The sequence below is a fragment of the Pempheris klunzingeri genome, chromosome 13 (genome assembly GCF_042242105.1).
Source record: "Pempheris klunzingeri isolate RE-2024b chromosome 13, fPemKlu1.hap1, whole genome shotgun sequence".
Lineage (NCBI taxonomy): Eukaryota > Metazoa > Chordata > Actinopteri > Acropomatiformes > Pempheridae > Pempheris > Pempheris klunzingeri.
Genome location: NC_092024.1, coordinates 9,196,439 through 9,220,532, shown reverse-complemented (window position 1 = coordinate 9,220,532; position 24,094 = coordinate 9,196,439). Strand labels below are relative to the sequence as shown.

At 40.7% G+C, this 24,094-nt stretch overlaps 2 protein-coding genes across 3 annotated transcripts in view; one reads left to right on the top strand and one right to left on the bottom strand.

Annotated features, from left to right (window-relative positions):
- The window catches only part of rbks (ribokinase), a 33,239-nt gene extending 29,137 nt beyond the window's left edge, over positions 1-4,102 (top strand). For both annotated transcript variants that reach the window (XM_070841986.1, XM_070841985.1), the window contains exon 9: positions 3,765-4,102. In XM_070841986.1, coding sequence (XP_070698087.1) covers positions 3,765-3,938 — 174 coding nt within the window. In that variant the 3' untranslated portion in view covers positions 3,939-4,102. The remainder of the gene's footprint in view (positions 1-3,764) is intronic.
- mrpl33 (mitochondrial ribosomal protein L33) lies at positions 3,273-6,164 on the bottom strand. The gene is made up of 4 exons (XM_070841987.1): positions 6,063-6,164; positions 5,626-5,644; positions 5,402-5,508; positions 3,273-4,647 (listed from the first exon to the last, which is right to left on the bottom strand). The coding sequence occupies exons 1-4, from the start codon at positions 6,082-6,084 to the stop codon at positions 4,598-4,600; spliced, it is 198 nt and encodes a 65-aa protein (XP_070698088.1). The 5' UTR covers positions 6,085-6,164; the 3' UTR covers positions 3,273-4,597.
- Positions 6,165-24,094: the final 17,930 nt, after the last annotated feature.

Sequence of the window (24,094 nt, the reverse complement as noted above, 5' to 3'; positions counted from 1 at the left end):
TTGGTGCGTAGCGCTCATTGCTGTGGTGTTTCTGCACCGCACTCTACAAAGATCACTTGTCAATCAAAGCGTGTGGGCGCTCCTGCTGTCTTTGTCCTTGGATTTTCTGTTGATGGACTTCTGAGTTTCTGTATGCGCTCCTTTGTTTGTCTGCACAGCCATGGCTGTTATTGCTGCTTGTGCTAACTATTCAGTTTTTCTTCGGTTTAGTCTAAACAAGCACCACTCATGCTGCTGTCAGAAGCATTAAAAAAGGTCACTTCCCCGGAGTTTCGTCAGTGAAAGCCCAGATAGATACAAAAGTGTTTATAACAGCAAATGGAAAGCTTTCAGTTGCTAAAGGTTCATCACTGCTGTGTTAAACTGACCGAAGATGACTCATTCTATTGAAATTATATTTTCATCTGTTCCAAATGAGGAAAAATGGGCTTTTCACAAGCTTTTATTGCAGTGTCACACTACAAACACATCAAACTGTAGAGAACTTCCTGAGTCATACTTTGTTAATTTGGTAAGCTTCTCGCAGACACGTCTGCCATCCTAATTTCTAACTTCCGTCTGAGTATCGGAGGAGAACAGGCAGAGGAGCAGCACGGAGGTCAAGGCGCTGCGGACGGAGCCGACCAGTAGGAGCATCAAGGCTCATCCGCGGCAAGCATTTGTGTCACTTGATTGACAGGCCTCCAGATCTAACCTTCACTAAACTGTGTCGAGGGCAGCGGTGGCGGGGCTGAAGGGGGTAGCGCTTGTCAGCCTCGTTGAGCTTCATTCACTAGATCGAGTAACGTCACATGTCAGTCTCAGAGGGGGAGACGTTGTTAGTAAGACAGAGTAAGGTTGGATGGAGGCTCGTACAGTCAAGTGACCTAAAGTTTAGATTGGTACACAGAAGTCCTGTTTCATTAGTGTAAACCAATACTGTAAAACAAACGTACTGTAAAACAAAGCACATGCAGCATTTTGGGGTATGAATCATGTTCAATAATTCATTTAAGAGTACAAATTTTAAATTTGAATACTAATTCAGCTTAGTCATGTGCAATTCACACTGTATTAAGTGCAATGTTAATACAACAAAGAATTAGAATTTTCTATTATTAGATATGATGAATGCTTAATTATATCAAATGGAATAAATGCTGAATAATTGATTTTGAAATTGAGATACCATTGAATTTATAGCGTTGAAACGTTTTACTTTGAAAACCACCTATTGTCCTATTTCATTGGATCATAGGATCAACAAAATGGAACTCCACAACTAAGTTTGAATCTTTCATTCAATTATTTTTAAATTCTCAGTTTTACTACGCAACATTAAGCAATTTTACTTTTTTTTTATTTTTGCTTTAAAATTGAATCAGTGTGCATCAAGATTTTAGAATATTGTTTTAGAATATTTTTTTGAATATTGGACACTTAAATATTCTCTTTAAGTTTATGAACCCTAAGAAATGCACTTTTCTACGTTTCAAAACGAAAATTTAAAGATGCTAAAATATTTAAACTACAAATTCTGCATTTAAATTTCAACATTAGATTTTCGGTAGCAATGAAACTTACCAGTAAGATGATATAATTCAAATCTATACAGCCCATAGTACAGACCCAATTCTAGCACTGATGTTGGTGATCTCTAAAATTCAGTCATGTCATTGATAAAACCTCTATTGTCCAAATATAAATGCTGTCTGTAGGTTTTTTGTGAATGTATTTTATTTTTTAAGACTTGTCACATTTTAACTGTCAGCTGAAAATATCGACCATGAGCGAGTTTAGCTCTTAATACTAATACTTAGTCGTAGCTTTCAGAAACCTGTTTCAGCCCCACCCTTTTGTCGTCTGACTAGACAAAGGTGGTTGTTTGGCAGGGATTTGGTGATAGATTACTGGTAGAGAGCTGTCAACAGGTAAAAGAAAATTAGAGAGGCATGTGCAAAAATAACAATGCATCTACATGACTAAAACGACCAAAATGTTTCACCTAATCTAGTTGTTGAAACTGGCCCCCCTCACCGCACTGCTCTCCATAGGTCATTGCTTCCCAAGCATCAACCCCCCGCTCAAGAGTGGAAGAGTGGTATCATCATCACAACCGCGACGTGTGAGCTGGGAGACGGGCCAGAGCCTGAACCAGAACGCTGGCTGCATGGTAGCCCAGCCCAGCTACCAGACAGGAGACATAAACACGCCGTGGCTTTAAACATGGAAATCCACCAGGCCTGTGAAATGCTTCTGCTCTGATCTCACTCTTTCCAGCATCTCTGCAGTCCAGGAGTCACACCAGAGGCATGCATCAGGGTGGGGGTGGGGGTGCAATGATGGCCTTTCAAATGTCAAATCAGAACACTTTTTTTTTTTCCCACTTTGCTCGTATCTGTCATCTGGTTGATCAAAGAACGCCTTAGGTGCTTGTGACAAAATCCATGTTGTCTGGTCTTCGCCCTCCAGCCTCCATGGACCCTGTTTGGCCCTCTCTGTTCCCAGTGCCCCTTCGATCACTCTTTGCCCAGCCAGGGTCACGGTTAGGGTTTTTGTTTTTTGCCCTATGTCACTGAATCATCCCAGCACCACCCAACAACCTCTGACAAAGAGGGTTGCTTTGCGATTGGAGGGTGAAGGCGATGGGACGGGGTTTGCAGAGGTGCTCAGAGTGCAATGAACTCTTTTGAGAGCTACAGTGATGAGTAATGGAGCGGGCTTGTGAGAACCAGTGTCGGGGGGCCATTTGCGGTTAAACATGAGCGTGTCGCCACATACCATTGTGCCTTTTCCCATCAGCGAGCCCCCCCCCTCTCCCCCTCACCTCCCTCGGCATCCCATTCCAGCCAACCCCCTCCAGGGCGTAGACAGCACATTCCTTCTCTATCAATAGATGAGGAGGAAAAAAGGATGATTTATCAGTTCAAAGACGGAGAAAACCAGAAACGCTGGCAGTGGTGGTGACACCACTGATGAGCAATTACAGCAGCCATGTGCTGCTCAGCTGACTTTGAAAAAACAATTAGTAAACTCTAGGTTTTTTTGTCTTTCAGTTTTTGATTAAAAAGCGGTTTTAGAGAAAGACACCAAATAAAAACAATGGTTCATTTGTTCATCAGCAGCCAATTGGGGGATTATATGACATAAGGGCATAGGCAGCAGCCTTTTTCAAATCACACAGATAATAATACACTTAATTAACATTTTGGGTTTTTTCCTTGTGTATTTAATTGAAAAATATTCAACCGTGCTATATATTACAGGATGCCATGTAAGAACGATTCCGCATGCAAGATGTTTGATGACTTTATTACATCTAATTCATCCGCTGGCGTTTTAAGATCTACGTGACTGTGATTAATGCCCATAATACAGATATTTCTCTGAAAGCTGACGGAGACACTTTCTCACACAAGGTAACAATTCAGTTACTCATTTAAAAGTAGCTGGAGCATCAGGCACCAAGACAGGACTTGGCACAACAGCTGACAAATGCCATAGCACCCCCTACTGTTGGCAGGTTTTAGAAGTGAAAGATGGTCCTTCGTCTGCTTTCATATTTACCTGGTGTTCCTTTAATCTTCAAAATACATTACAAAAATGTGAAACAATAAATCTGATAAACTATATTGTTTTACATGGAGTCACTCCTCACATGCACTCATCATCGCAGCCAACCCAGACTTTATGATTCTGCTGAATGGGGCCGTGGAATTACAGTGCAAGTATTAAACCACGTATGAAACTTAATAAAGCATTGCTGTCATATCGTTTCCTCACAGGGTGCTGGAGACAGCTTTATTGGAGCGCTGGCATTTTACATGGCTCACTATCCCACAATGCCTCTGGAGGAGATGGCCCGTAGAGCCAATCAGGTGGCTGCAGTGAGTGTGCAGGCCGTCGGCACGCAGGCGTCTTACCCCTTCAGGAAGGACCTACCGGCTGAGCTGTTCTGAGAGCAGCAGATCAGCAATCAGACGCCAGTGTGAATGGATCAAGTCTGAAATGGGTCGTACTGACCTGTATAAACAATGTTATGAAACTACTGGTGGTTGATCATAATGTAATCAATGTTGTTTTAATATAAAACTGAACATGACTTCAATTTTTTGAATAATGATTATGTGACGACGAGCCTACTTTAAACAGACTAGTGTTCGTTTTTGTAAAAATCTCAATGCTTTGCTTGTACGGAACATAACTGACTCAATTTATTTAAGTAGCCTAAATAGACTACATTTCACAAATTGCAGGTATCTAGTTTAAATTTAAATTTGTCCAATGCTTGATTACCACTGACCATCAGTGACCATCTGTATAGAATGCTTAATAGCACCGTAACACGTTATTCCATGATTTAGCCTTAGATCAAGACAGCTGTGGTGACCAAATAAATTACTTCACTTGAACAAGGTGGTAACTGAGACTGTTGTTCAGCCAGGCTTTGCATCACACTGGACAGGTTCGATGGGGAGAGTAGAGAGGCCTTTTGTCAGATCCAAGAAGAAATCCTCTGAAAACATGTCAGCCAGCCAAACAGAAAAGCTGACTCACAAAAAAAAAAAGTCTCTTTAAACCAAGCAGGTTTGTGTTCTCCAAATATTTTGGTGTGCTGTTAAATCGATCTGATCTTCCTCTTCTCAAAGAACAGGACGTGCTTGTTCACTGCAAAGACAGAAAGCAGGTTTTAAATACGACTCACAGGGTCTGGATGTAATAAAAAGAAAACTTTTTCATATAAACAACCCAAAGACTACAAGTTATTTAGGAGAACGAGCGGCACAGTATGAGCATGAACTTGTAGCTGATATGATTTGGAGAGTGAACTGTGCTGCTTCCAATTGTTTAATGGAACTCTTTCTTACTTCTAACAAGTAACTGATGAGACATTGTTACAATACATTATAATACAGTACAGTGCATTAAGACATTTGAAGAGGAATCTTGTGGAGGTTGGAACAAACACAGACACATCTGTACAGTAATATGCCAGTAAAGACACCATCATAGCCTGGTCTTACCAGATTCGTGGTCCATAGGAGTGACATTTGTGGTTAATTTAAAGTTCTTATAAACATGAAGATTATCACACTAGTTTTAGTGGTTGCCCACCAAAACCTGCAGTTAACATAATGCTTTAAAACGACAACTAGAATAAAGTCTGGCTTCCATGTTTCTAAATGTAATCGTGGAAGTTTTTGTCCCAGTGGCTGATTTCTTTTAAACTATCTGAACAGAAACAGCCTCCTGCTACAAAGCAGGTACAGACACAGGCGCTTAATGCTGTCATGCTCAAAGTCAGAGTGGCAGTTTGAAATAGCTTGCTGTCCTTTTCATTTAGTCCAGTGCAGACAAAGGCTCAGTGGAGGGTTTGAGTGTGCTCCTGCAGAACACCAACAGCTGGTCAGACATATCTCACCAAATGGATCGTGTTTGCGCAGCACCAGTTTCTCTCTGAGGCGGTTCCTCTTAGTGTTGAAGAAGTAGCCTGTCCCTGCAGCGCTCATCATCTGCACCAGGACGGTCCTGGTGGAAAATAACATGGGTGAATAACACATTGACGGCATTTGGCATTTTTACTGGAGCTGTACCAGAATAGCACCACCTACACAACTGAGAAACTTCTCTATTTTGACCACTTACTTTGATTTCGCCTTGGCCACTGAGAAATGAAAAGGAGCAGAGGGATGCGAATTAGAATCAGGCTGATTAACACGATTAATACTTAACAAACTATCCGAATAATACGTATGAATATACTTGCATGGCAGTAAGCAGGCTAACAGTTTGTTAGCTACAAACTAGCTTAAGCTAAGTGCTAAATACGCATCACTGAATGCTAAACGTGTCAAAAGTTTGATTCACAACACTAAACGTTGAAAGCGCCACAAAACGATGATAGATAAAACAAAAATAGGTAGAAGCAAAGTTATAAACTTTAGGTAACGATGGCGTTGACAAGAAGAATTAACAGCTAAGCTAGCTAGGTTACAGCTAGCAAACTGACTGCTGTATTTAGCTAGAAACCATGCACGTAACTGACTCTTTAAATAACTGCGTACTGTGATTAAAATACTCACAATTAACGGTGGTAAGAAACATTTTGTAGACTGTAAACCACTACCCGAAGACAGTATTAAAGCATCACAATGTTAGCCAATGTAAGTCACATTGAGAAGTTTGTATTTCCGGTTTAGGGAAGCACTTCCGGGTTCCCTTAAAGGTGTAGTTCAGCTGAGCAGCATTATGTGGTCAGAGTCACAAATCAAATCCTACTGTATTAATTCCTCACTTCTTTTTTTTTAGAGCAGTGCTACTTTCAGCAACACACAAAAATGGTTGAAAGTATGGAATAATTATAGATTAAGATTCAGCTCTTGAAAATGCAAAAATAGAGGAAAACAAAATGATGAGTGAATCAGAATCAGACAGCTACTGATTTAAAACACTATGCAGTATATATGGACAGAATCAAATCAGTCTTCCATTCCATTTAAACCAGGTCATTTCATTTACCATGATATTATCAGGTGAAGTAAATGGCTGCTGTGGATGAAAGTGGTTAAGAAACAGCCATAGAGCAATGTCTTTTCATTTTAGGTGCTGTTTGCCTGATTTCCAGCTTCCTGCTTGCTTCACCAAACACGTCCTTTTCCTCCCTATCTGTAAACTCAGATATTCTCAGGTGTGACTGAGAAGTTGGCTGTTTGGCGGTGGACCTCAGCCGTGTGCACATTTTGTCTGTGTTCACTGCTCATTGCGTGGTCCGTCACTTTCAGACCCTCACACACAGCAGCACAAAACATGCAATATCCTTGTTGGTGAAGTGTTATTTTAAGAGAGAATATGGTGCATGGTTCTTTTGGAAAACATGTTTATTTTTGTCTATTTATCTCGCTAAAGTAAGTATTACTCAGTCAATTGCCAAACGCATTATTTGTGATTACAATAATGGTTGTTGGTAATGCTTTCGTGGGAGCTCAGCTCTCAGTTGCTCCCACGCAACTCAGACCCCGGACATGGGACTGTCGCATCCACAAGTACAAGTTAGGAACTCATTGTAACGCACTTTGAACATGAGGTGTCTCAAAATTGCGGTGAGATAGTCACGACAAGTCAGGACATGGTATGTTAAACTGTAGCTAAAACAGGTATAGTCGGTCATTGTCTGCCATTTTTATACAGTTTCACATTCATGCTAAAATTGCTGTGTGACAGGACTAATGTAATCAGAATTATTAAGAGTGAACACATCCGATTAGACCGTGCAGAAGCAAGGCTCTGGTACATTGTCTATAAATAAGTTTCAGGAAACCACTGGTGCCTTAGAAGTAAGAGATAGATATGAGATCTGTATCTTGGATGTCTGGGATGGGCTTGTGTAGTTTTGTAAGACAGAAACACATTGATGTGGGGATGTTTTTGCTCTGGGACTAAATTCACCAACCCTTAAAACCATTGTTAGAGGTCTGATTGAAGAGCTCAGCCAGGAATATTGAATTGGGCACTTGTGATTCTTGTGCCTCATTGGGCTACAGGGCACTGAGTTCTTCCAGTATATGTTTCTTGTCCTTTTGCAGTCGCTGGCAGTTGCCATGAGAGCAAATAAGCTTCTGTAGAGAATTTTCTGACCAAGATTGTAAAATTGATGGATGTGGTCATGAAATATTCTTTTTAATATCTAGCAGACCGACCAAAATCTGTCGACACAACTGTTATTTTCCTCCAAAACGGTGATGAACATATCTCTCACACCATGTACAGAGGCTGTTTTTGTTTTTCTTGCAGCTTTACGGTTGATTTAGCTTCATCTCAATCAATTTAGTTAGATAGATTTAGTCCCAAGAGAAAACTAAATAATCAAAGCCACTATTGAAAAAGATGTTGCAGTGTTACTTGTTATTGCTGGTCATCATGTCTGTGGCCTCAGGGGAGCAACTCAGATTTCATGAATGAGCTTTAAAGAAAAAGACTGGAATGTCCTAAAACCTTAGTCAAAGCCTTTTTTTTCCACACAGGCAGATGAATGGGTTAGATGGCAATAATATCGCCATGGAAGTCCCCTTAACTCCTCAGAAAGTGGTAACTTAATAGCCTTTTGTGTGGTGGCAGAGTAACAGTGGTGCAGTGAGAATTTAGCCGGAATTAGCAAATGGAAAAGTGTTGTCGTTTTGTATGACTACGCAGGAATGACAGTGGTTTCCATAAAAGGGCATGCTAGGAAAATACACAAAAATGACGCTGCTAATAGCCGGTTTCACTCTCATGACGTTACACCTCTGTGTGTACAATGTGGGCAGTCACACACTTTGATGCTGTGCCAAGGCCAAAACAGCAGAGTGTCTGGGAACCTGGCGCCATAGACTGAGGTAATATGATGGAAAGGGGTAGTTAAATTTTTCACTTGAGCTTTTCTACAATGGTATCATGATAACAGCACATATGGTCAATATTACTGTGTTATTCTACAATTTAAATCAGTGGATGATTAAACATAATGTCATCAAAGAGGAGTTGAGCTTTAGCTGAAAGGTAAGTGTTAACTGCAGCTATAGCATTTCCCCCTAGCATACATTGAATACACTCAAGTAAAATAGAAGTGTATACTAGAATTGTACTAAATATTACTTACTTACTTTCCATCAATTAACTCTTCAGAGTCTCGGACCGCCCGTCGGCGTCAAAGACACAAACACAAAGAAAGCAAGCTAAACAGTTTTAATGGGAAACACAAAGGTAAAATGAAAAGTAGTAAAAAACGGCCATCTTACCCCAAGACTGTGGAGGGTTAAATCTAAATCTAATTTTACCATATTCACCATACAAAAAATTAACACAACACTTTGCTTTGCCTCAGAATGGTTGTCAAGATTTTCAAAATACTGAGGTCATGAGACTAAATTCCCACAAAAAATCCATCACACAACTGATTGATTCCTTGAACTGTCCGGGTATATTTATCTCCCAGCTGTACCTGATGGTTTAAATGTCATTTCAAAGTCTACACAGCCAGGTATGTCAGTCTGCTGGAGCCCTTTTGGTTTAATTTATTCAGCTTTTAGCCACGCATGGCTCTGGGTTGACAATGTTGGTGTGTCAGTGGGTTAGTCTGTCAGTCCCAACACTTTGATCCAGGCTAAAATATCTCAGCAGACTTTAGATAAGTCGCTAAATTTTGTATAAACATTCATGGTTGAATACTTGTGACTTTGGTGATGTCTTTTAGGGTTCTCAGTGAAATGTCTCAAAAACTGTTGGTTTTATTGCCATTGAAAAGGTACAGACCTTCACGTCCCCCCCTCATGATGAATTGTAATAAATCAGGTTGGTGAGTGTGAGGCAAATGCAAACAACAGAGGCTGATTTCGTGCAGTTCAATTATTTGATACCAAAGTGGAGCATAAATATGTTTACAGGCAGATACAAAAAGAGTATGCAGGTACAGGGTCAAAGCAGACAGCTTCACTTGTGGTGGCTCACAAACAAACGCAGAAAGACAAATGATAGTTATGACAATCTGACAAGGGAGCAAACATCTGGACAACATCTGGTAATATATGTAGTGAGTGACTGATGTGCGAGAAACAGGTGGAAAACAGTCTGAGGGCATCTTGTAGATGGCAGTTAATAGTTTTGCTGAAGTGGGAATGTGACTAAAGAAAGGGGGGGGGCAGAGAGGCAGAATGTGACACATATTTTCATTTATGACCAAATCCTTGCAAAATGAATGAAATCTCCACCAGTCTGTGCTTTGTGTTTAGGGCTGATTAGCAAAAGTTAGAATGTTAGCACACTCTCCTAAATCGGTGACCATGGGAGATATTATACTTGCTAAACATCTGCATGTCACATGCCTTTGCACACATACTACCATGCTAACCTCATCGTTTAGCCCAGCTTTCTCAGGAAAGAGCAGTCATAGTACAGCCCTGTTCCAGTCTTTTACTGTAGTCTGTTATGTCTTGATTTGAATTTGCAATACACTTGGATCAGTTGTTGGAATATTTGCTGGGCAGCATAATCGTTTTAACACTCAATTTCACTGAAATCAGATTTACAAACTGTGAATGGCACTTTTAGTGTATGCCTCACAGCCCTTTAGATTTAGTTTGGATTAGTTTTTATTGAGGGACTCCTGCAAAGAGAATTATGTGAATACTATGTTTCTACAGTACTTTAGTGGCAAGAGAACCATTATAGAAATACAGGGTGGCCATTGTAAAAAAAGAAAGAAAGAAAAATCACTGAGGGCCCTTCAATTATCTCTCGAACATCCGGTGTTTTTTGGTCTGTGTGTCGCCAGACAGGAAGAGCAATGCCTGAGACGATTGGAGCAAGAATAATGACTTCTTTTCTTTTACAGCTTCTCGTGGATGGATGTGTGTGTATGCGACACTGTGGTCCCACTAGTGCATAGATTAGATGAAAACAAAAAGTAGTAAGTGAACATGTACTAATGAGCCTAAATGGAGCTGTATTTGTAAACCCAGAGGGGGAAAGCCGTGCATTAAAGCGGAAATGAGCGTGAATGTTATTGGACAGGCCAGGAGAGCTGTAACCAGGCAGGGAGCAGCTGTCAGGATGTGAGTGGAGGAGCTTGCGTCACTAAGGGATAATTCTGAGAAGGAGGCTGAGACCACTTGCTCCAGCTTCAGCTCTCCTCCTCCACCTCCTCCTCCTCCACCACCACCCCACGCACTCAGCACTGTCCACAGCCACTCCGGACATTAGCTACGCTTTCTTTCTCCCACTTCATTGCACTTACACTCTTCACTCTTTCATATGATCTTTCTTTTTATTTGCGACCTATTATTTCCAATCTTCTACATCACTTAGGCATTATATTTTATTTTAGGCACTAATGCTCAGATTCTAAAAATGTCAAAAATAAGCCATGATTACCTCTCAGCACTGTCTACATACTCTTAAGTGTTTCTACTATAAGGCTTCAATCGATCCCACCATAGCCTGTATAAAAGAAGTAGACATAGGTGTTCATTGGTTTGTGCACTACTGTTTCAAGTTTGGCATTTTGGCCATTGCCATCTGGGTTTTCAGAGCCAGAGGTTATGCTTGATTATTTTTCCCAGCCACATTCTGTGAAAACCTGTCCCTGATTGGTTAGGTTTAGGCATGACTCGCATCTGACGAGCTAGTCACAAGGGAGCCATGCCCTACACCATACTCTAAGTATTAACCCATGGCTTAAAATAGTTCCTAACTAATACAATATTACACCTGCCAGAAACTATGGGGATGGCTGTTTAAGGAAATGATTTAGCCTTTTGTAAACTTGAAACTAGATATTTGTGACTGAGAGCCACAGGCAGAGAAGGGACACACTGGCAGACCAATTTAAGCACAGTGGGTTTTGGTCTTTTCAAGGGGTTTGTGGACAATGTCAGCCTTATTCTTTAAATGTCAAATTGTCCCTGCTCAGTAGATTTGACCGTTGTGAAATTCTATTTTAACCATTCATTCAGGTCATTCTGTTTCTACATTTCTATACTTGTTTCTACTGCCCACATACTTTGCCCTGGAAAAAGAAAACAAAGAGAATAATTAGTTCATTTATCTCTGCCTGGAAGTCAGATGAAGTTAAAGAGAACAACCTATGATTGTTAAATAAAGAGTTGAATGAGGATAAACCACAACTTTTTGTTAATGATTTTATTCAAGCAAAACCTTTCTATCTATATTTCCATTTTGTGTAGATTAGGACGGTCGCTTTTTCACACATCCAGCAGACACAGAGCAACAGTAGCATTTGCAGTCATTCACTCTCCTTCTAGCTCTGTTTTGGTCTCAACCAAGTCCTGAGCATTTATAGCAGCTTTCAGGCAGCTAAATGCACCACTATTTTCACCAGCCAGTCACTAACTTTGTCTGTAGTTTGGCAGGAAGTGGGCTAATCGGAGAATTAAGGTTGATGATTGCGGTAAGAGTGAACCAAAACAGTTAAGTTAAGGGCTGTAAAACCAAAACAGTGAGCTTAAAGATGCTAAAATCCTCCATAGAGCTGAGAGGAATGGCAGAGTTGGATGGTAAAGGTCTGTGGGTTTGTCACCGGTAGTGACAGCCCTCATATTACACTTAGCTATTTGATCCATTGTTAATATAAGCATATTGATCAGTGCAGCTTTAACATCATCAATTCTTCAGCTCAAGGGGTGTTGAGCCATGTACTGGAGAAGAAATCTAAATACTGGTCACTTTACACTATACATCTGACATACTATTGCAATGCAGTGCAATTTCTAAACTCAATGAAGTCTAATTTAATTAACAACCAAAGCACTTGATGATAAAATGCATGTTTCCTGATTGAGTCCCCAGGCTGATTATTATTAATACTTTTGAACAGCATGTGCGCTCCCGCATGTACACACAAACGAGGGCACAGACCACCTCCTCCGAACAAGCCTCAACTCGCATATTATTCACTGTCACAACAACGGTTTGCTGTTCTTTTGACCTACCAACCCCATCACAGTAGGTGACACGATGACTCACACACACCGAGTCAGACGCACCAAATCACCACACACTGGCTCACAACTCCCCAGCTTGCGTCAGCACTATGCCCTATTAGTATAAAAGGAAGGAATACATAACAAAATGTGAGTTTATTTCACCACATCGGTATCTTTACCATCTATAGAAAATGATCTGTAGTTTATTTCTTTTCAGAGTATATGGTGCAGGGAAGGTATGACTTTTAAAGCAAGGCTGAATACCCTGAGTTTTTTTCTTCTTTTGTAAGTGACAATAGAAAAAAGGTCTCAGAGGGCTCATCCAATGGGGAGCACAAATGTGCAGTAAATTCCATGGGGATCTGCTCATTAGGCTTTGATTTGTCTTGTCTTTAAATGCAGAGTGGTGCTACAGGAAAGCTCTGTGGGTCAACAAAAACATTAGGATTTATCCTCTGGAGATTTATGGGCTTTACGGAAGAGCCCCACTCATTTGTTTGTCAAGAGAATATTTTATGATGTAACGACTGGGAAACCACAAGCGGTTGGACTCAGTAGCATGACTCTGAGACAACTGGCAGATAAGGTAAAAGTCTTTACTAGCAGATTTGGTACACGGGTAGGCAGTCAGAGTGAAGGCAAACAAATCCAGGAGGGGCAAGGCAGAGGCAGAGTCAAAGACAAGAACAGGAATCAAAGACCAGGAATGTAAAACACAAGAAAAACTGCTGGGCCGCTTGTCACGGGGAACAAAGACAAAGTGGCACAGAGGACAGGACAGACACAGACTAAATACACTGGGGCAGGCAGGTAACGAGACACAGGTGGAAGGGGTGGAGACACAATCAGTGGTGGCGGGAAAACACACAATGGGAGGAAGTGAATCTACCAGAAATGAGGGGAAAAATTAACCAGGAAATAAAGAAGCATGAAGGACAAACAGCAAAACCCAAGGATGAGTCATGACATATGATGAAAAGGAAATAATAATTTACTGCCAAAGTGCTTTAAAATGAAATATGTTTTAATAATTGCAAATCCGGTCATCACTGAGGATTGTCATCAGATGGGTATACATGGGTGGTACCCAGGGCAGCTCCCACATCCCTGGTGGTCCCAGGATCAGCACCTTGGACAGCTGTTGTGTGCTGAACGTTGGAAATGATTAAAGCTTTTAGTTCAGCGCAGCCTTGTTGTGACTCAGAAGCATCCAGACAAGTGACATTAACTTGATCCCATGCTGGAAAATAAAATCACAGGGAAAAAATGCTGATCTGTCAGGGGGGGGAAAGTACTACTGCAGGATTGATTGATGAAAGGTTCTATGTAATTTATAGTAGCCAGTAATTTCTTTTTAGATAACTTGTCATTAACCAGAGACCAACAGCGAAATAGGTACAATTCATTTTCAAATATCCCTTACATATTTCATGGCAACCTGGGCAGTAGTTTTCATGACATTTTTCATTGGACCAAAGTGCCAGTTATTCAAAGGTTAAAGAAATGAATATGCGGTTTAATGCAGGCTATGTACTGGACTGTTGGCTGGGAACTCAAGCCAAGCTAGAGCCATCTTTATGCTAAGATAAGCTAATTCGATCGACCTATTGGTCTCCTGGTCCAACTCTTGGCAAGAAAGCAAATGAGCGTTATATGATTGTTTCTATATTTTCTGTGACAGAAGGTCAAATATTTGATACAGTTGAATGTACCTGCACATGCACTGCTCAAGATCTTATTCAGTTAATCTAATGGGTCTCATGATGCTGAAATCAAGCTTTTCGTCAACCGACACTTCTAACAAATTGTAGGTGGGTGATTTTGTGAACTCACAGAACGTTTCATTATGCCTTCACACCCACATCTTTACTTACCTTGCAGCACTGAACCAAAAGACATTCTTACCCACAAAAACCACCCTGGTTACTGTCAGCATGTCCTCACACTCTGTCTCTTATTTATTCGATGAGGCTGCTCCAGAAAATGCTGATTGATCACATCAGACACCGGTCTGGTTTACAGCAACTTGTCTCTGTCTGTATATCTTAATGCAGCTGTCCATGATCATTGGGAATTCTCTCCCAGGGTGGATTTGTGCTTTCAGCATGACCCAGATTTGACTGTTCGTGTTCTGCCTGCAATGAGAAGATCTAATCTCTTGTTTACATGACGCTACAAATCTCATTTTTGTTTTGTTCTTGTGTAAATCCAGTAAACAGCATTTGCATTTGAACATGCTGTGTTACCAGTATTCTCTGTGCCATTTCTAAATGCTTTATTTTCATCATTTGCAACCAGAATCTTATGCAACGCTTGTTTAAAGTCATAGGTAGGAGCTGGTACAAGCAAAAACAATAATAGCACAATGGTCTGAATTGTACTTCCACTTGCGTAAATGGGAATGATTGTGTCAGTTATGATGTCATGCACTGATGTGCAACAGGTCGCTATGGTTACACCAATCTTGTGATAGTGAAGCCCTCAGATTGGATTTCCACATAGCTAACAGGTCTAGGAGCAGAGGATGAGTTCATGGATCCAGCCAATTACGCAGAAGCAACTTATAAAGTAATAAAGTAAACGAGTTCCTGATATTTGTTGAATTCAGTATATGTTAGAAATAAGCCACACACTGAAGTATTATCAGTGTTTTCCCTAAAAAGAGTATCATTCTAATAGAGCACCACCTTGAATGTATCTTCTAAAAATACTGCATAAACCTTTTAACCTTTAACAAGTGTAGGACAAATTGGCCTTTTTCACACCCAAAGTGTCAGTTCCTGTTCCGCTATATTCAGCTCATTCCTATATATAGAACAGCCTGATGAGTCCACAATAGCCTGCTACTTTACATAGTCATCCTGATGACCACAGCGTTGTTAGGAGTAATGTTATAAAACAGGCAGCCAGTGTGTCCTCCTCCCATCTGTTCTCTCTCCTCTGTCTCTATTTCTCTGTGTTCCATGACGCAAAGCCTGAGTGGGAGTGGACAAACCTTCTGCTCCCTGAGAGGACTGAGTGGGCCGCCGCCATCCGCTGTGCGCGCACCAGAGATGGAGGCAGAGATGGAGGTATATGGTGGAAGGGAGGGAGGGGAGAGAGGAGGGAGACTTTTGCATGGCAATGAGTGAAAGCCTGAGAGAAGGTGACTGATACAGAAAAGTAAATGATGGGGGATGAATGGGGGACAGGAAAAGAGAGAGTGAATGGCAGTACAGATTGTAGGATGGGTTTATTGGAGGGAGGGATGGATGAGTTAGAAATGCGGAGAGAGGGAGAAGAGGTGGGGAGGAGTAGATGAGGGGATGAGAGGCTAATAATGGGGTGTTAAGCATAGAAGAGCGGAAACAGGAGGAAGACACGGACAGGCGAGGAAAAGACTGGTCGAAAAGACAAATATGAGGATTTAGAATGATGGCCCTTGAGTGACAGCGCGCTGGGAAATGATTCAGAGAACAAATGCTTTTTAAATCAGCTGATTAAGAATCAGATTGGTGCCATTAGCCGTGGTGTCCAGTCAATTGGATCATTTACATGCACATCATACCACAATGCAAATGTTGCTAGTGCTCACAACAGTTCAATTCGGTCATTTACATGATTAGTTGAATTCAAATTTAGATGTAGGACAATGAACAGACAGTTTCACCAGAACTACTCAGTAGGTGTCCATTATTAGTTTTTAACAGACACCCAGGAGCCAATCAGAAGCATCCGGACCATTGTATTAATGAAGTTAGTACACCCAATACTTATATCATGTTATCATAATGTGTTATGTACTTAATTTACTTCATATGGTCATACTCTTCCTGTAATTGTGCTACTGTCTAATCCCTGCTAAAACGGAGGCTGCTCCATGTTGCACAGATTACACGGCCATTTGTGGCTACAAAAATAATATTGATTTGACTTAAGCTGATTATCTGGTTCATATGTGACCTGTGGGCATTGGTAATAGTATTTTCCTGAAGTAACCCTAATAGAGTGTATTAGCTATGGTCACCTATGGGTTACATCTGAAGGGACAGTCAAGTGTTTAATTAGCTGGACACTGAGCACTGAGCTTACTGCACAGGCTCAGCTGCCTGCTATAGTAGCGAAGATATTTAGCTGCTAAATGCTCTGCTGCGTTCACCAGCTTTGTCTGTCAGGACCTAACAAACAGCGGGCTTATCAGCAGCTTTTTCAATCCCAAAAACAGCTGCTTGCTGCTGCTGGAATTCAATTTCATTTCATGTCAGACTTTCATTTAATCAGATGAGTCCCACTGAGAGATCTCAATTTTAAGAGAGAGCATAGTACATAAAATATAAAATACAACAATTTAAAATGTACGATATGCATCTTGATGATTACAAAAAAGTCGGAAAAATAAATACTGAAACCAATATAGTACTCAGCAAACACAATTTGATAACAGCTACAGTTGAGCAAAATCAGGATTTTGACTAGATTTGTGACTGACCCCCTGAATGCAACATCTTTCACATTACATATGGCGATTTCATCCTTTCCTATTATGAAATGATTGATTAGAGTAGCTCTAATTAATGAATTACTAAATAATTGGCCTACTTGTAGGCATTCACTTGAACTGAGTAATGAACTGATTGACCTTTATTGACCTCTGTGGGTGAGCACTACAAAATCATAGAGAGCCCAGAGTCCAAGCAAGATCTTATTTCATCTATGTAATTATCCACAAACCGCTGTTAGCCTTCACACATGTTTTGTCATTTTCAGCTTAGATGCAGGAGAAATATCATTTATTCCTATTAAGTATTGCTATAAAATCAGAGTCTCCAATCTATAGTTTTGCTGGACAATTTAAATGTATCCAGTAAAACAATATAGTCATGAATCAGTGGTCCTCATAGTGACCTCTGCCTGTTTTCTGATCCTTCCCTCCCCTCCGGCCTTCTGCTGTTTATCTTTAGTAACTCGATCCCCCTCATGATCCATCAGTGGCTATTTTACAATTTGGCTAAATCCAGCTCTGAGGTAACAAGTGACACCTTCTGTTTCCATGCTTCCGGTCGCTAGGCAACCTCAGCAATTATGCCCCTGCCAAGAGAGGGAAGGGAGGAAGTAGCACCCCGAGGCCCCCTGCCTCCGTTAATCTTGGCCACGGCTGGTCAGGCTTCATCCTTCATCTAAGTGCAGTGTGTCCATACCAAGCCAGCGACGAGGGCCGCTGAAGCATGCTTTTTCCTACTGCTCTCATTAAATCAGCTCTCTTTCCTGTGTTCCACAGATACAGTTGTCTGATAAGGACGTCTATGAGGAACTCACTGATGGTACCAAAACACTCTGCTGCCCTCTGTCGTTCTCTGCAATTAAATAATGAAGACCTGAATTGTTGGTCTGGAGTTTTTCTCATATCCCTAACAGTGTCTTTTGGATAGTACATGATAATAAATATGCATTGATTAAGCCTATTTTATCCATTGGCTCTATAAGGGTTCTTTTATTATCTAAATATATGGATGTCACAGTGTAGATTCACTGATGATGCCAATTATGTAATTTCTTAAGCGACTGTATGTTTTTGACCTGTGACTATTTAATGCTATAGATCAGGTAGATAATGTTTGATGACTGAGACAATTTAGAGGGAATTGATTTACCTTCCGTTTTGACTTTTTGATGGAATGGGTGTAATATGTTTGATAAAACTAATGACAAATCAGTCTGTTTGCTCTAAATTCACTTGTTCTTTCCTAGTTTTGACTTCTGGAGAGCCTTGGGGTTACATGAATGCTGCTTAAGTTTATTTGGCATCATTACATGATATCATTTTGTATCTTTCTAGTGTTTTTAATGCTATTTTCTGACTGGTGACACATACACTTGGCGTTCGTTCAAAGTGCACATCAGTCAAACCAGTCTCCTAAACAGAATATACTTGAATGTGAATGTGACCTGATGAATATATCCGAGCCAAGCGAGACAGCGTGCAGGAATTCTTCTAACAGAGAGATGACAAAAGACATTAACTGGACCACAATCAATCATTATGCAAAGAAATGTTATTGTTTATTCTATCATATTATTGGATCACTGTTAATGATGCACTAACATCTGAGCAGCATTTTGATATTGTAGCTGGTTGAGTTTTCATAACTTTATTAGTAGTTTAAGCTATAGCAACACATTATATTTTAAAAACTGATTACATGTTTTTATGCAAAATGGTTGATTATCATTATCATGTAGAGGATCAAAATAATGTTCTGTCTGTGTTTTTTTTTATTGGATTTAACTTCAATGCAGACATTGTACCCCACAGTATAGTTGTACACCCAGTGACGGAGCTTTTTGACAAAACAAGGCTGTTCCAGCAATCAAAAATCAATTAAACCCTTTCAGGTCATCATAACCTGCTGGTGGATACACACACTCACACATGATCCATTCTGTCGACGTAATCAGACAGCAGTTACACAGTAATCTGACTTTTGAAACTGACTGCGGGACATAACTCAAGGTTGTGTTCCCAGAGAGAGATGCTGTATTTTCCATTCAGAGTTTAACCACACTTTGTTCCACAGGAATGAACATGCCTGGAATAATACTCATACAGAAACAGCTGCAGAGGAAAATATGCTTTTAAAGGCCAGCAATGATGTGGCTAACTTCTTACGGAAAAGGTTGCACATGTATATTTAAAGTCCCACCCCTAGAGAGAGATTTGTAGCAAGGTGTCACTGAAAGTAAACAGTCGCTTCTCGGGTTAAAACATGAAGGGTTGTACAGTGAGATTGTATTGCTCACTATGGGTTTGCTGTGTTTAACAGGAACCTAAAAGCGTGCTGTTCCTCAGTCATGTCATACGTTAAAGATGAAATGGCACAAGACCGACTTGTGGTCAAAAACACCATCTTTAGCAGCAGTGTCTGCATCAGCTGTTTAACCTGCAACTGAGATCAGTTCTTGTTTTTTCCTCCGTAGTCATCACAAATCTCCAGCCACACAGTGTCTGAAATCACTGCTTCATATCTTTTTCTATGATGATTTCATTCATTTCTGTCACCCCCGCAACGCACTGTGTGTCTTTTTTTAAAATCGTGATCTATGACAGTTGCGATTGTGTTAGTTTTGAGGGCTAGCTCAACATTTTAGACAATATGCACATTCTGAGAGAAATGATCATAGACTGACGGCAGGTGGGTGGGTGTGGGGGAGGGGGTCATTTAGCTTGGCTCTGTCCAAAGATAAGAAATACTTATTTGGCTGGATTTTTTTGTATTTTTCTGTAAACTCTAATTGGAATAAACTCTCTTCCAAATTTTCCCAAAAAGTTTGAAATATTCCTTTAAAACACACCGGTTTTAAAATGAAGAGTCTACATGAAAGAGACACAGATACTGCCATGGGTGTGCTTTACACTGTAAAGTAACCCTTTAACAGTTTCACTTTACAGCACCGTGTTTTACATATTTTATAGTGGCTGAGTCCATATATTAACCTTTTCCCAGTACACAATGCAGGTCTGGTTTGAAATGTCATTGCGCCTCTGTCTTTCAAATATCTTGAGGGCAGTAGTTTGCATTTCCTGAGAAAATGGCTTTGTTCTACTGTGTGTCACAGATTATACAGTAGGTTTTATCACTGATTGTCTAAAATTCACTGGTAAGTGGGCTTATGCGTTATATTGAGTACACTATTTCTTTATTGGCTATGTAAGTGGGATGTTCCCTGGGATAATGATGTCTATCTGTCCACCATTTAGATCCAGACTACAATATCTCAGCGAGTATGAGATGGACTGCCACAGAAACTGCCCTGAAAGTTGGTACAGATGTCCATGTCATGTAGCGCCACCAACAAGTTTCCACTAATACAGCAAAACATCTCAACATCTTTTTGATGAAGTGGCGCAAAATGCAGCGCATACATTCATGGCTGCCGAAGCGATGCATCCTAATGACTGGGGATCTCCTGACGTGTCACTGAGAGCATGTTAGCGCTGGAACATTAGCATTTGGCAGCCAGCATGTCACAGAGCGGCTAGCATCGCTGTAGACTTGATCAAATATCTTGATATATCTGTTTAACATGTATTCTCCAAACTCAGTTTAGTTTAAATGTGTTGGAAAACATGCTGTAATCCAAAAAGTATGTATGGTTGTCTATATGTGTGTAATCTTAATATTATCCAAATTTGCATTTTACAACATTTAATTTATTGAGGATCTTATGTATCATGGCTCTCTAAAAAAAAAATCTCTAACCGTAACTCCAATAAGAAAAGATTAATATATACTTTTATCAGCCTTTATTTAACCACATCAGAAACACAGTCATGTTTTGTGGGATATGACAGGAATCACACTGTTGTACAAATGATAAATATAAAGTGGAGTTTATGGATTTAAAAATATGTTGAAAAGGGATAAAATGTGCCAGTTTGACTGATTTTCCTCACTGATATGAACAGCAGTGAATGTAGTAGAGTGACGAGTGAATTTAAATATACATCCTCAGTGAAGGAGCTGCACTTTTAAACCATTCATTCCTTCATTTAGCTGAAAGAAACGATCTCGTATCTAAATTTGACAGTCATTTTCCTGGTGAGGGTGTGCTGCCACGGGCCAAGAGCACTGTTGTGTAAACAAGACCTGCGAAGCAATGGGAGAGAGAACCAGGGAGTGAGACAAGTATTGCGTAAGTAAGCCTGTGCTTTGTGTTTTTAAATAAAAACGGTGGAGAGAAAATAGCAGCCTGGGAGACTAAAAGTAACCTCTCCAGCACAGATGGCCCCCACGCTTTCCGCCAGTGGGTCAGTGGGTGAGGGAAGAGTGGAGGGGAGTGGAGGCGAGAGGAGAGGCTGTGGCTGTACGCCGCTATCCAGGGGAGAGTGTGGGCGATGCGGGCAGCAGGAAAGACAAAGACAAGGACTTCCAAGGCCAAGTGGGCCGAGGTTTGCAGCATACACTGCTAAAAACAGACGTGATGACGCTCAGAGGTCAGCCGGCTGATTTGTCATCAGCTATTTCAGCAATGTTAAACAATTGAGGAGGGAGAGGGAAAAATGTTGACATCACCGGTGCATGCTCGCATCACTTCTGGCCCCCACGTTCTTCCGATTGTGCAACCATCAAGGCAGAGAAATGGTTCCTGGATTTCAGATTGTGCCATATTTGGTAATTTGGTAATACTGGGTCAAAGTGGTTGAATACTTGTGTCATAGCATCACCCTTAGGTGGCCTCTGGTCCTGCCTCTGATCAGAGTGCATCAGCCAAGCTCTCCTCTCACAGTCACACATGGACGTACTTAGACACACATGTCCAGCAAATGACTAAACTTCAGTTTGGAATAGCATTGCTGATTTTTTGACCTTTCTCGGGAAACGAGCACGGAAATGCAATTCAAGCAAATCAAGTACGGTAAGTATCACAGATGAATCAACAAACACCTCCTTAACAGCCTTTACTCTCCAGAAACACTCCCTAAGACGTAGGAGCTGCTCACCCTACCGTCCACATGACCTGTGCAGTATCGTGAGCTGCCAGCAGAGAGCAAACAAGACTTGTGCTTACACTGTAACTGTGTTTGCAGTGGCACAAACAGGAAACATGATGCAATTTCCAGTGAAAAATCTACAGACTAATCCCCGGATAAAAAAAACTTGACTTGTTATACTAGTCCAACTCCTCCAGTGCTCCATTGTTATTTGCAGAGAAGTATTGGTTGTGGGTTAGAGCACAATTTAAACTGGGTTATAAAGAGCCTCAAGAGGGCCCCTAAACTAAACTTTGACTCTTGGTCAAATTCTAGTTTTACTATCTTAAATATTTCAGGTGATATTATGCTCATGTTCAGTCAAATTATCATAAAACTAACGACAGCAAACCAGGTGCTGGTTATTCAGGAGGAGGAACACTGATTAGTATCTGTGGCTCCCAAGTGGGGCTAAATTGGGGCCCATTGCTCATTTCTACCCAATGGCACCATAGTGGGTTAATCCAGCCCCAACATAAGAAAATATAGTTTAATTTAACTCTAAAGATAGACTGAGACTAGCAACTTTCTTGTTAGCTTGTAGCTGTTGAGAACACAAGTACCTAAATATTTCATAGAAAAGAAGAGTATGTTAAAAAGAGTTTTTTTTTTAAAAGAATAAACCATAATGCTTGACAGTGTTTACTTCAGGATGACCATTATCCAAAAGTCAGAGGTCATGCAGTAACTTCAGCTAACTCACCTCCACCACACACACACACACACACACACACACACAATGCTGCTCATGGGATTAGTGTGCAATCTAGGACATTTTCTTTCATGTAATCCATTTATTCCTGGCCTCTACAAGAACACAGATGCTGCCCTCATGTGGCCACTAATGTAAAAACAAGCACCCACAAAATGAGTGAAGCAGCCTTTTGGTCTCCTCAATGATTCAACATGGGCTACGCATGCCCACAACTGTGATGCACTTTTTATGGTGTCATGATTTTGGATTTATTGAGTTGATGTTTATTAGAAAATGACACACATACACAGGATCCACAGGCCCAGAAAATTGTTGGCTTGTTGGCTATATTCAGCAGCAAAGTGGATTTGCATTGAGCTTGACCCGAAGCCAAGCCTTGGGTTCCTTGGAAAGTTTACCAGGTCATTGACCGGAGGTGTTAAGTGAGAAAGCCTCTCACACACAAACAACTGCAGCCTTTAAAGGCACAGCAGGCTGTTTTTTTTATGTGAAACAGTAGCAGAGAGATGAGCACTGCGGAGAAAAAAAAACCTGTCATCCACTGTTTTTGCATTTACAACAGCAGATTGTGGAATAAACCTAAGAAGTGCATGTTATTCAATGAATAAACATCCAACACAGCCTTCTGGTCAATGCTATAAAAAGTTCCACCTGTGTTTGGAATATGTTGAATGATTAAACTTTTGCGTTGACTCTTCTGTTGTGGGCGGCATTTGTGAGCTAACTTTAGTTTTTGGACAAGCCTCTGAAGTTAGTTAACTGAATGAAGTGAGAAGAAATGCAGCTACAATGCAGGATATGCGCGCAACGTGCACACATGCCGCAACATCTTAGAGTAGACAGTGTTTGCGAAGAATGACATCACTGAAACTGGATGCCCCACTTAAACCAATTATACCTGACATGCTCTTCTTCTTCACATCTCCCTCTGTCTCTCCCTGTCTCTCTCTAGTTTCACGAGAAGGTCTGGTTGTGGCGGGCTGCTGGAATACCACATGATGGGAAGCATCACAAATGAAAAAATGTTAGTTCTTATTAAAGATTTGGAAAGATTTTTTTTTTTCTGTCCTTGAAACTGCAGCAGCACCCGTAGCTGTCTCAAGAATTCGATGTGTTTACATACTTTGCTAAAAGGAATGCCTCCTTTGCTCTTCTGTATGATTGTAATACACTAAAAATGAACCCAACCTGTTTTTCAGGTTTTCAATGTCAAAGGTTCCAAAATGCACACAGGAATGGGCATTTTCTCTTAATAACTCCTGCAGTGTCTTTATTTGTGTAACTGCCAACACTGTACCCAGAGGCAGTAAAAAAAAAAGAAACCATGGGTTATAACAGGCAGTCTTAATGTATTCATTTATGTCGCCTGATACTTTTGCTACACTTAGTGGGAAATAGTGTTCTTTGGAATGGATT